We start from the raw sequence: 13,481 nt of genomic DNA on the forward strand, positions 1-13,481 counted from the left end.
CCCACTCAAGCTTCAAACCACGTGTAGCAGACTTCGTGCCCGCTGTCACCACCCAGCTGGAAAATCCCCGACACCCACTAAGCTCTGCGAGAACAGAAGACCCATCTTCAGATTCCCCACCTCTGTCATCCGAAAGCGAGTAACAGCAACTGAAGCTTTCCTCCCTCTCAACTCTTTCACACCCACTGAATGAGAACTCATCACAGTCAATCTTACATATGGACGAGTCACCGCAAGCGTATAAACGGAGAAGATTTTGACCGGAAACACCATAAAACGGAGCCATTTCGAGATCCAATGAGCTCACGTCGTCGTACATGTGACATGAGCGTCTCCCGGACCCAGTATCGACGATAATGGCATCAGAAAGGATGTCTACTACTCGAAAATTGTGATTCCCTATGTCCAGAGAGAGGAATGAAGAGTTTGAACAGGAAAGGCGAAATGGATCGTGGTGGCCATGGAAGGTAAGACCGCAGGATGAATTCAAATAAAAGGGGAAAGGGATTCGTACCGAACCACAGCTCTCATTGCACCTATTGGGGAAAACCGGTAGAGCAGAAACACGGACGGAAAAAAAGAGAAGGAAAATAAGGAAGAGTGGAGAGAGAAGGCGGAACATGGGAAGAAGATGGAAGAGGACGAAGAGAGAAGTACAGAAGAAGGAAGAGAGAGAACGGCGGCATCAGGAAGAATGGGGGGAGGGCTTTTGAGGAGGTTTGTCTATAGTAAGAGAGGAATCCGCACATGAAAGAGCGAGCGGGAAGTGGACTCGGGGCGTGGCTCTGCATTGGATGGTGAGAGGCGACGCCGGAGATCGAGGCGGAGGAAGATAGAGATGGAGAACGGGCAGATCGATCCGGTGCTATCGTGCGCGACAGGGGGGGGGTGTAACTGTTTTTGCACATCATTCGAAGTTTAAAAAGTGGGAAACATACCGGTCCGATTTCGCGGGAAAACGGCCCAGAGATAATGCAGATTAATGATGGTAATACTTCAGCAATGTCGTTAATGAATTTATTAATGAATAAGACGCCGTGGAGGATTGGTCTCGTTTGTTACCATGAAAGATCAGGACCTCGTGGGTTCGTGGGCTTTTGAGCTAGCCACTTTCAAGTGAGCTCCCCCCATGGAAGACCGGGCCCACACATGATTGACGCATGTTCTTTAATACTCCAGCGAATGTTTTGCTTGGACATGCATACATAATTGCTGGCACCAGATTTAATGAATTGATAAATGGGCAATTGAGGTGGGGAAGCACCGCACTCATCTTCCCTAAACTTGATTATTTTTACAAATGGGTTACCTACTGGCTAGTGGCTAGTGGCTAGTGGCTAGTGGGGGGGCGATGGATAAAAGATTGGTGCTCTCAAAGAAAATATCTTTGGAATCGTGCAAGCTTTTACATAAGCAAGCTGTAAGCTCCTTTTAATATTATTATTATATTAAACAATTCTTCATTTTCTTCGTCTGCTCCTCTTAACACGAATTTTGAGTTTAATGAAAAGAAAATAAAAGAAAATAAGAATTTAATTATTATTATTTTAAAAAATAATTAATAAAAGTAGAATTTGATTATTATATTTTTTATTAATTATTTTTAGAAATAATAATGATCAATTTTTTCTTTTCTAGGGTTCCAAATAGAATCTATGAAAAATAAAAGAAAAGAAAAAAATAAGAATTCGATCATTATTATTCGTAAAAATAGTTAGTAAAAAAAAATTTAATTATTATCTCATTTTCACTGATTATTTTTTGAAATAATAATAATTAAATTATTCTTTTATTTTCTATATTCCAATTAGTGAGTGTGTGACCTTAGGAATTCAATTGTCTCCTTTAATTAATAAAATATTCTTAATTTTTATGACAAAAGGCTAATGACTCTTCTTATGTTTAATATTGCTTTTAATTATCTTAATTACACTGCCCAAGGTTTCTCCCTCAACACGTCATTTGGCTGAGCTCCGCTCTTGATGATCTTAATCTTAATCCTTGACTTGACGCTCAAGTCACTTTTTGTTTATTTCAAAAATAAACTCTTTTGAATTCAAAACACTGACCGCCCTAACCAATCTTAGCCTTCCGTTGGAAAAATCCAACCTAAAATTGGGCCCACGAGTCATCTGTCCCTTCAAGCTCCCGGGCCCCGCCACAAGCAAAACCGGAAAAAAAACACGGCTTAGATCCCTTAAATCTTGCGCCTCTCTTCTCTCATTGGAAATTTCGGATTTATAAACTTCATCTCGATCAAAAGAGTGGCATTTGTGTAATTTTAGAGGAGACGTGTCTGCGGCGAACTGTATGGAGTTCACCATTTTTTCCGCCAAGGAAGACGGATATGCTGAGTCACGACTCAGCACGACGATGAAAGTTGAAACTATGAAAGAAGAGGCAGTGCTGAAAGACTATAAAAGGAAAAGAGAAAATAACACGGTTACTTCTCCCCGCGGAGATCCTCGTCTGGCCTTATTCTTCCTGTGAGGAGATATTATTCTCGTCTGCACGAGCTTCCCTATGGCGACTCGACCAGGCACAGATGCCACTTCTTCTCTTTTAGTCACTGTCATAAAACCCAAAAGGGAGAAAGCAAGGGATGAAAGATAGGGCTCCCTCTCGGAGGACAGGCGACATGTGCTTGAAACGGCAGAGGACTCTTCCAGTGATGATTTTGTGAGGGGAATTTGAATTTTTTTTGGACCAGTGAAGAGAAGAAGAGGGGATGGAGGACACGCCGAACAGGTGCAGATTGGTCGGCGATTACATTCTCGGACCGAAAATTGGCTCGGGTTCTTTCGCGGTGGTCTGGCGCTCGAGGCATCGGTCTCTGGGTGTCGAGGTGGCCATCAAGGAGATTGATAAGAAGCAGCTTAGTAGTAAAGTGAAGGAAAGTTTGCTCAAGGAAATTGATATTTTGAGACACATCAAACACCCGAATATTATTCGCCTTCATGAAGCTATCCAGGTGAAGGGACTTAAGTTGATGTTCGCTCATTTTTTTTTTTTTTTCTTGTCCTACTTGAAAGATAATTTTTTAATCTTTTTAGTCAAAATGGATAAAGTGCCTTAATGAGGAGAAATATTATGGGAGCTGTTCGATTGGATATGCTACAATCGATCCCCTTACTGGCAAAAGTCACTGAGCCGCGCTGTTCAGTACATTTTAAAGTATTTTAGATTGTTTGGCCTTCTGTCTGGATGCAGGGAGTAATAAATGTGGTTGTAGGGAATTTGGGTGTCCAATGTCAATCTCCAGGTCAACATAGAACCAGATTAACCTGTTGCCTTCAAGCGGAAGATTGCTGCTGTTTTGTTAAGGATGAGCGTTACTGTGCAACTTTTTGAGCGGTTGTGGAGTTGTTTGCACTGGATGAAAGTTCTATTTTCTGTTTTCGTTTTAGAGTTTCTTTTATATTTTATATTGTTCATTTAAATTATTGATAAAGATTATGGAAATAGACAATGGTACTTAACGATATTTAACTGCATTGGTTGCTGAACGTTTCTTTTTCAAAGCACTCTCACCAATCCATTTAATCGTATCATTAGTTAACTGCATACTGTTTATAAGAACTTGAACCTTTGCAGACGGAGGACAAAATATACCTAGTTTTGGAGTATTGTGTAGGTGGTGATCTTGGTGCTTACATTCAACGGTTTGGTAGAGTCTCAGATACTACTGCTAAGCACTTCATGAGACAACTGGGTATGGCACTTATCTAAAAAAGAGAGAACTTTTCCTCTTACGCTAATAACTTTTATCTTCATAATTTTTAACTATATGTATGAAAACTCTTCTGGTGGTCTCTGATGCATTTGAGAAAGGCTATGGTATAATGTGTATTGCTTTCTGTTCTAGCTATGGGGTTGCAAGTCCTCCAGGAAAACCATCTCATACATAGAGATCTGAAACCACAAGTATGATTCCTTTGCTTCCTCTGAATTCTGTAATTTCATTATATTTTGATTCTTTTGTATCCTTGTAGCGGATGCAGAATTAATGGGATCTTCATTTGAAATATACTCAATATCTGTTTCTGAATTTGCAGAACCTTTTATTATCATCTATTCATGAAAATGCAGTCCTGAAGATTGGAGATTTTGGTTTTGCTAGGTAAATGGGTTGATAAATGAGAATAAAAAATGCTTCACAAATCCTGTTTTCATTGTTATCTCTTCATTTGTTTGGTTACCAGTACATGTATGTCACTTTAAAATTTAATATTCAAGGGAAAAACTTTATTCTAGTTTTTATTGGTATGCATAGTTTTTTTTCGGACATCAGTTTTCTCTCATTCTATCTGCTATATGTGGTTTGCCAGATACTTGACACCACAAGGCTTAGCTGACACCTTGTGTGGCTCACCATTATACATGGCTCCAGAAATTATCCAAAACCAGAAATACGATGCTAAGGTGTTTTACATAATCTAAGGTTCATTTACCAATGTTCCACTGCTTTTATCTTTCATTTATTGATTCAGCAAGGTCAACAATGCAGGCTGACTTATGGAGTGTCGGAACAATACTTTTCCAGCTTATTACGGGGAAACCACCCTTTGATGGAAACAACCAATTTCAGGTTTACATATGAAGAGGGATTTCTTGGAAAATATATATTGATCAATCTCCCTTTGAGAATCTGTAAATCACTTTACCCTGTGCTGCTTAAAACAGCTTTTCCAGAACATCCTTACATCTACTGAGCTCAAGTTCCCACAAGGGATTATGGAAGAATTCCATCCTGATTGTGTTGATCTTTGCCGAAGACTTTTACGACAAAACCCAGGTGATATTCGTTGATTTATTTATTTATTTTGAACAGTAGTTCTTCTGCCATAGAATGCCTAGTTTTAAAATTTCTTTCAGTTATATTTAGAGCCAAGCTGATAACTTGCATGCATGTCATGAAGCTGTCTACGGACTATCACTTTATTTTACTCTCTTTAAACACTTACTGTGTTAATGAACCTGTCTGCATTCTTATGTTGTTAGTAGCAAAACACATGTAACTTGTATTGTGAGATTCTGTTCATCAAACTCTGGAATTTTGCAGTTGAGCGACTAACATTTGAGGAGTTTTTCAACCACAAGTTTATGGCAGAATCAAGGTTGACTTTTTTGAAATGTTTTATGCTTCTAGTCTATGTGAATGAAAGACATCAAACTTGCTTAAATGATTATTTCTTGTAATCATAGGCCACCTGCAAGTTTGGAGCTTTCTTCATCAATTACAGAAAAGAAATCTTTACTGGAGCAAGAGTTGCCCTTGGCAGCGGGTAAGGGGCCTTAGTCGCATTCCTGCTGCTTATTTTTTTGTCAGATAGTTGAAGACATTTATGATGATGACCACATGTTCATGCCAGAGAACTTTATATTAGAATTAAATTGTAACTGAAATCATGTCTTGCAGGTAAAAATGAAGATGATGAGTCATCAGTTTCCTTAGATCCAGCAAGCCCGTCAACTAGAAATGTAAATCAGGAGCCTTTAAGCATATCTAGACCCAAAGGTCAGTTCTTGTTGTGTTGAGTTATGAAGGTAAGGGAGAGAGAGAAAGCAGAAATTGAGAAAAAAGAAAAGAAAAGCTGTCTTGACTGTTTTTTTATGACCAGCACACCTACTTAAATTGAATATTCATTGCTTGAAGTTCAGTACTAAAGGAGTGCTAAGACCCTCAATAATAGAAAATAAATGAGACTTCTAAGGCTAATAAAATCAACTTTCTAAAACTTAGACCAGCTTAGAATTCGATGTAGAATAGGCAACATACTAAAAACTAACTTCTAGCTACCTATAACTTGAGTGCGAGACTGCTTCAAAATATAAAAGAGTTATCTTGAATTGCATTTCTTGGACTCTACAATTCGTCTGCATGTCTAACAGGTTGCAGCTGAACTCTGGTTATTTTTTCTTTCAATGGTTTGTTATTTTAATGTTTTTTCTTTGTCTTATTGTGGTTTTCATACTACCAGTTGTTGACTCACTTGAAGCCCTAGAACAAGAATATGTTCTAGTAAATGCTCACTCTGCACTTGTGGACACCGTCTCTTCTTTGCTTGAGGGGTCCAAGGGTTCTCCAGTGAAGAACTCTGAGGACTTAGTTATTTCTCCAAAACCTACAGACACAGCTGTCAGTTCTGCTTGTGATATTGAAAATATCCGAAGATATGGGTCTGCCTCATTACATGCATCACACGCATCCACCGAGGAAGTTGAACTACATGATCAATCTTCTTTTCACCCATCACTGAAGATGCAATTGTTGCACCATTACCTACAGGCTCTTGCGGACCTTGCCCAGGAAAAGGTGTCTGATTGTTTTTACAAACTTTTTTCTCTTACTTCAATTACTTAACCATGTTTTAATTGCTTCTAGTTTCCAGTTTAATGCAGGACTGCTTCTTGAGTCATTTTCTGTGGAACTGGTGAGCCTAGCTGTTTGGAAGGAAGCTCTTTGTGTGTCTCTTTCTTGGATAAACAGCAGTACTGTGGGAGACAGCCCCGGAAGTTCTTCAGCTAATGATAATGCAGCTGACCAGGAAAGCCCTTCTTCTTTGATTAACTTTGTTGAAGCGGTGGATTTCAACAGGCCAGCATCTGTTCGCTCATGGGCTGAGCAGGGATTTCTTGGTGCATTTGATCAGGCAGAGAGAATATCTAACTATCTTCTGGACATGGATGGTTAGACCTCCTAAGGATAAGGAAGCTTTATTTGCTGGGAATTTGTTTTTTCTTTTCATCAATTTTATTTCTTTAAAAATATCTGAGAGGATGGCTCCCATCATATTTCAGGTACTGCACAGATGCCGAATGCTATGGACATTATCTTCCAGACAGCCTTAGCAACTGGGAAGAGTGGTGCTGTAAGTAAATTGGACTTGCTTTTTTACCTTAGTTTTTTCTATAGTTTATTAGCTGATGAGCAGCAAACATTCCCCATTATATGTCTACCGATTTATCTGGTACTGTATCTGAGCACAGCGAACAAACCCTATTTGTAGTTGTATTGGTTACTACCATGGTCTGGAGCTGTTTGTGACAGTTCATTTGTTTCCTATATTCTGATGCGATTATTTATCCTTTTAGAGGAGTAATTTCCAGTTATTACTATAGAAGAATCGGTAGAAGGAAGTAATTTGCCGTGCTTTTCATTGATGAGGAATAAGGTGTTTATAGAGATTACAACATAGACCGTAACAATTACAAAGATTACAACTCTTCAGCTACGTGTCGTAGCTGAATACTAGATTTATAGTTTGAGTTGGAGTATCTCGAACTTGATCAACCCTTATCCTTATCTCTGTCATGCCCCCGTAAGATGGAGTTCTGAGAGGAGAGTCCAATCTTGGTCTTCAAGAAGAGGAAGTGTGTTCGCGGAAGCGGTTTGGTGGGAGCATCAGCCAACTAAATCACCAGAGGAGACAGGAGTAACCCGAAGAACGCCACTCTAAACTTGTTCGCGAATGAAGTGGTAATCCAAAGCAACACATGTTTCATGCGAGAGTGAAATAATAGATTGGAGCACAAATTTATAGCACCGATATTGTCACAATAAAGCACCGGTTGTTGTGGAAGAAAAACACCCAATTCAGTGAGAAGATAGCAGATCCATCAGATCTCAGTTCCAGTGGTTGAACAGATCGATCTTTCGCCTTAGTAGATGAGCGAGCCACTGTCCGTTACTTTTTAGAATTCCAAGAGATAGGATTGAGACCTAGGTTACAAGATAGACACCTATAGAAGTGAAATCATCCTTGTTTCCTGCCCTGCCAACATCACAAAATGCATGGAAAGACAAAGAAGATTGTCGATTTAAGACAATACCATGATCCAGAGTCCCACAGAGATAGTGTAATAAGCGCTTCACAACATCCTAGTGGTCAATAGTAGGTCAATGCATAAAGTGAGATTACTTATTCACCACATAAGCAATGTCAGGGCGCGTAAGAGAAGTATTGGAACTACCAACAATAGTCCAATATTCAGATGGATCAGAGAGTGTTGTGCCAGACTGAAGTGTGAGTGTAGATGACGTAGAAAGAGGCGTAGTTACAGGCTTTGCATTTGTCATGCATGTGCAAGCAAGGAGACTAGAAATATATCGGCATTGAGGCAGAAGCAATCCTTGAGAATGAGGAACAACTTCAATTCTGAGAAAGTAGGTCAATGATCCAAGATCCTTTGAGCAAAAATTTCTAAGCAAGAAGGTAGATGAACGTTGTCATAACTTGATTATTATCTCCTTTAACAATAATGTTGTCCACATAGATCAGAATATATAGTACAATAGTATATGTGGGAGAGATAAATAGAGAGGAGTTTGCATGAGAGTTGGTGAAGCCAGAGGTGATAAGAAACTGGCACATTTCATGATACCGAGCATTTGGAGTTTACTATCCCAGGGCATTGGTGAAACTCTTTGGCAACTAAGCGAGCCTTGTACCTGTCAATTGAGTCATCAGATAGAAATTTAGTACAAAAAATCCATTTGCAACCCAAATTCTGTGCGGAATCCAAGGGAACAAGTTCCCATGTCCCATTTTGAACAAGAGCATCATACTCATCCGATATAGCCTGACTCCATTTGGGATCGGTGAGAGCTTAGAGTCACGGTTGTTGGTTCACGGGTTATAGATGTAGGAAGTTGGGTTGCGAGGTTTAATTTTTGGATAGGTTTGTAATTGTTGTTATTGGATCTAGTGACTATAACACAGGTATGGGAAGAAGTAGGTAAGGATGATAGGTGTGGGTCGGCGAATGAATAAGGTGTGTGAGTGGGGTTAGGTGGTGGAGTGGGGTTTGGTGGTTGAGTGGGGTTAGGTGTGAGGTCTTGAATGGAGCTTGCAGAGGGCGCAAAAATCAAAGATGTGGTTGATGTGCCGGTAGCAGGAAGTAAAGACAGAGGAATACCGGTGGGATAGTATGTCAGATGAAGGACGGTCTAAGTGAGATTGAAGTGTAGTGAAGAGAAAGTTGAAATCAATAAATTTAACATGACATGACTTATAAAGAGGTGTTGGGTTCAAAACACAGATAGACACTTTGAGTGGTAAAGTATCCGAGAAAGACACAAGGGGATGAACGAGGAGTGAGTTTGTGGGAGGAGTATGGCCTAAGTTGCGGATAACAGAGACAACCAAAACTTTGAAGTTTAGAATAGTAGGGAGGCATGCTAAAAAATTTGGCATATGGTGACGTAAGATTAAGCGTGGGAGTAGGTAGACGGTTGATGAGATAGACAGTAGTGGAGAGTGCATATGACCAATAAGATAGAGAGGCATGGATGCATGAGAAAGGACAGACAGACCTGTTTCAACAATATGATGATGTCATCGTCCAGAATACCCATTGTGTTCAAGGGTGTGTGGAAGAGATCTGAGATGAGAAATACCATTGGTAGCTAGAAAAGAGGATATTGTTGTATATTCCCTCCCATTATCAGAATAGTGTTTTTATCCATTTACCAAAGAAATTTTCAACAAGAGATTTAAACTGGATAAATATATCAAACACATGGGATTTTCTTTTGAGAGGGTAAAACCAAATATATTTTGTAAAATAATCGGCAAAAATAACATAATATTTAAAATCATAAGTAATGGGAGAGGTCCATACATTTGAGAAAATAATATCAAGAGGGCAAGAAAGAGACAAGAGAAGAGAGTGAGAATGGTAATTTGTAACTCTTATTGCATTGACAAGAATTACAATTAAAATTAAAATTTAGAGGATGTGATAAATCTAACTAAAAAGTAGACACTATGTGCCTGAGATTGGTAGACGACGAATGACCTAAGGGATGATGTCATGCAGACGAAGTGATCTTGACACTGGAAAAGGCGATTTTGGTGACGATTTGATTGAGGACGACAACCATTTGTACACACCATCCTTAGTTCGACCATATAAAAGTGTTGCCCCCGTGCAAAGATCCTTCACACGAAAAGAAGTAGGTAAAAAGTCAATGGAAGAATTGTTAGCTTTACAGAACTGAAAATTAAAAATAAGATTATTTTGCATGGTAGGAACACAAAGAACATTATTTAAGGAAAATTGATGTGAGGGTGTAGAAAGAGATTTGTTACCAGTATGAGTAATAGGGAGACCCGTGCCATCACTAATCACAATGTTATCAGTGCTGTCAGAAGGAGTATGAACTCAACTTTGTGGTAACATTGTGCGATGCTCCACTATCTAGAAGCCACGTAGAACCAATAGAAGAGTTGGCATGTGCAAGAAGGGCTTGTGGTTGCCATGGTGCCGAAGGGCGAGGTTGCCAGTGAGAAGGTTGACAACAACCAAGGTAGGGTTGAGGCTGATATTGACCATTCTGTGTGACAGTGTTGGTGATATCGGAGGTTGAAGTTGTCGGTGGGCGGTACGAGGACGCCCCAGGGTTGTCGTTGATGACAATTACCTAACTTGCCGGAATTGGAGCGAGAATTGTCTGAATTTGCTGAAGCTGGAAGTGGAGAGGAGTGAGCTTCATGGACATTTAGCGAGAGTTCCTTGTTGATGAGTTTTTCATGTAGTTCTTCAAAAGAAATTGACGTGTCACGACCATTGATAATATCGACAAGTGGTTTGTAATCATCGTAGAGTCCATCCAAAATTTTCTTAGTGACATCCTCTACATCCATAGGTGTTCCTAGGGCGCAAGTTCATCAACACGTGTTTTAATAAACTGCATATAATCAGTAATAGATTGAGATTCCTTAGTGACATGCTTGAGTTGTTTCTTAATCTGCTTGATGTGACCGTGGGAAGGCCGAGCATAAGTGTGGGCCAGAGTATTCCAGGCTTCATGAGAGGTCCTTGATTGAGTGATAAGTGGGATGAGAGATGGCATGAGAGAGCCGACAAGAGCACAAAAAATCAGTTTGTCTTGATGAAACCATGTATGTTATTTGGGATTGGGAGCGGTGAGATTATTGACATTCTTTGTGGCTGAGGGGGCAAGATGGAAACCATCAACGAACTTGTATAGATCATAACCGATAAGAATGACTTCCATCTGAAGCTTCCAACAAAGATAGTTGGTGGATGTGAGTTTGATAGAATTGTGGATTTTGAGTACTGTAAGAGGTTTGGTTGGGTCATGGGTATTGGGAGTAGTGGTTTGAGTCTCTTCAGGGGCCATAAAGTACAAAGTTAGTCGGGGCTTTGAGAAGCAGATTTTTTTTCTCTCATGCGAATTTCGCATGTGTGAGCTTGCACGAGTGTTAAAAAAAATAAGGCAGCGTAGGGGGAAATGATTTCTTCCTTGAACTTAGGTTGCCTTGGTGTCGTTTTGCCGAGATGACGCGGGGGTGGGGGAGTCTAGGCGGTGCCGACGAAAATCTTTGGGAGTTGTCGGCGCAGTTGTCGTTGGAGCTAACGGCAGCGGGCTGCGGCTTCGTCGAGGGTTTTTCAGGAAACATGGAGCTATTTAGAGAGACAGAGAAGAGGGAGAGAAAAGTACTAGGTACTGGCAATGGCAACAGTGACTGCGTTGGCTTTGGATGGCCCTCGGGGTTCGGCTATGGTGGCAATTTCCAACGACGGCGAGCCTGTAGCTGTGGTGGTTCTGATTAATCGGGCTCAAATCAAGGTTTGCTACGGGGAGAAAGGATGCAACGGTGACAATGGTGGATTCAGAGAGCTCTGACGGGTTTCAATGATAGGAAGGGAGAAAGGATTCCTAATCGAGAGCTCTTATACCATATGGAAGAATTGGAAGAAGGAAGTACTTTGGCGTGCTTTTCATTGATGAGGAATAAGGTATTTATAGAGATTACAATAGAGACCGTAACGATTACAAAGATTACAAAGATACAAGATTTACAGTTTGAGTTGGAGTCTATCTCAAACTTGATCAACCCTTACCCTTATCTCTATCAATTACTGCATGCAAGTAGTTGAGTGGCTGATAGTAGTTTATGCTACATTCTCTGTATTTGGTTCTTCTCTTTTCTATTAGCTTTTTGGAATAAAGAGAGGACTGTTGTAGGAAAAGTAAAAAATAAGAGACAACACAATTATTCTTGTTAAAGTTAGGTCCAAGCACATCCCAACATGACTAGTCAAAGTTAGGGAGCCTCTTTGCATGAAATATGCACATGATTTTTTTAATCCTGAATTAATTTGGAATTCTTCTCAACACTCTTACTCACATGTGGACCCTCTCATGGCTCCTACTTGTGGACAATTTTAGGTGGAGGCTTATGTGCTTGTTCATTTTAATACCATGTTAAAGTTAGGTCTAAATCCACTCTGAAAGGACTAGTTGATGTTAAGAGGTCTATTCTCAATATTGTTTCTAATCATGAATTTATGCAGGACTACTCTTTACAATTTCATATTGTTTTCTATATCTGTTCTGATTTTGTTCAATTCTGTGGTCAAAGTTAAAGTTAGCACGAAGAAAACATCAATTGAAAGATCTCATTTTCCTTTTGTCTTTTTTCCTGTGAATCTTAAAAGTTGTAGTGGGGCAATCTGCTTATTGATTGTTGCAATTCAGTTCATTTTTCTTCTTTGGCTTATGGGTCTGTTTTTGGTTTTAGGTGGATGAGCTGATGGGAAATAGGATATGTGCAGCAGCATCATACTCGAAGGCGACAGTTCTACTTTCCTTTATTCTGCAAGCCACCTCTCTACCTCTAAATCCACCATTTTCACTAACTGTTGCAGACCAGCAGAGACTTAAAAAATATATTGCAAACCTAAGTCGGTTGAAGATGCAAAATATATCTCGTCAAACTCGGGGTCTGCCCAACAAGTAAATCTATTTTTACTTTTCTTGTTTCTTAACAGACAAGTCTCTCAGTCCATACAAGCCTTGATCACATTGCTTTTAATTTTAGTTACTCAAAGATTTCCAACCATTAAGCGAGACTTTTTGATATACTCAATGAACAGGAATTAACACAGTTAAAAGCCTACTCCCTGACCGGGTCAAAGACTGTTGAACTTATTTTAGAGGCAACTCCTCTGTCTATGAGCTTAAGCTCGTGTAAATAAGTTGCACATCTTATTCTTTCATTTTTGTGGATGTAAAGCTGGACTGATCACTTAAGTTGTACAGACTTGTTAAAGTAATGAGTATGATCAAACATCTTGAATGATAGTGGAATGTGGAACTTCAACTCAAGACATGAGCTTGTTAGTGTTCTTGTCATAATCTATTTGCATTTGTGGAAGTTATGACGTTGAAGGAAAAGTAATTTCAGTGTAGGCAGTTGGCTCAGATTTTGAATCAGATACTGGATTGAATTGGGTTGTTTGGGCATGTGTGTTCTGAGAGAAGTTGAAACTTTTTTCAATGCGGCAAAAATGGGTCTAGTAATGTTCAACAAAATTGTAACAAGAAATTTGTGCATATTTTGGGTTAGTTGTTCCAAGTTATTTTGTTATTTTGGGCTGTGGATAACAGGCCCTAATCCTTCAAAGAACTTTTGCTATGTAGTTGATTTTATAAATAAGTAGTCGAC

The 13,481-nt window shown here is 39.6% G+C and overlaps 1 protein-coding gene across 1 annotated transcript; it reads left to right on the forward strand.

Moving 5' to 3' along the window:
* The first annotated feature begins 2,469 nt into the window (after positions 1–2,469).
* LOC137934141 (serine/threonine-protein kinase ATG1a-like) lies at positions 2,470–13,136 on the forward strand. The gene is made up of 15 exons (XM_068778385.1): positions 2,470–2,971; positions 3,595–3,712; positions 3,866–3,924; positions 4,056–4,120; positions 4,329–4,422; positions 4,508–4,588; positions 4,684–4,795; positions 5,063–5,117; positions 5,206–5,285; positions 5,420–5,518; positions 5,982–6,316; positions 6,393–6,690; positions 6,802–6,872; positions 12,555–12,769; positions 12,910–13,136. The coding sequence occupies exons 1-15, from the start codon at positions 2,729–2,731 to the stop codon at positions 12,914–12,916; spliced, it is 1,932 nt and encodes a 643-aa protein (XP_068634486.1). The 5' UTR covers positions 2,470–2,728; the 3' UTR covers positions 12,917–13,136.
* Positions 13,137–13,481: the final 345 nt, after the last annotated feature.

This window comes from Aristolochia californica, unplaced genomic scaffold (genome assembly GCF_029961685.1).
Source record: "Aristolochia californica isolate CCGP_79_NKW_82.1479 unplaced genomic scaffold, dmAriCali1.0.hap1 SCAF_6, whole genome shotgun sequence".
In the NCBI taxonomy this organism is placed as follows: domain Eukaryota; kingdom Viridiplantae; phylum Streptophyta; class Magnoliopsida; order Piperales; family Aristolochiaceae; genus Aristolochia; species Aristolochia californica.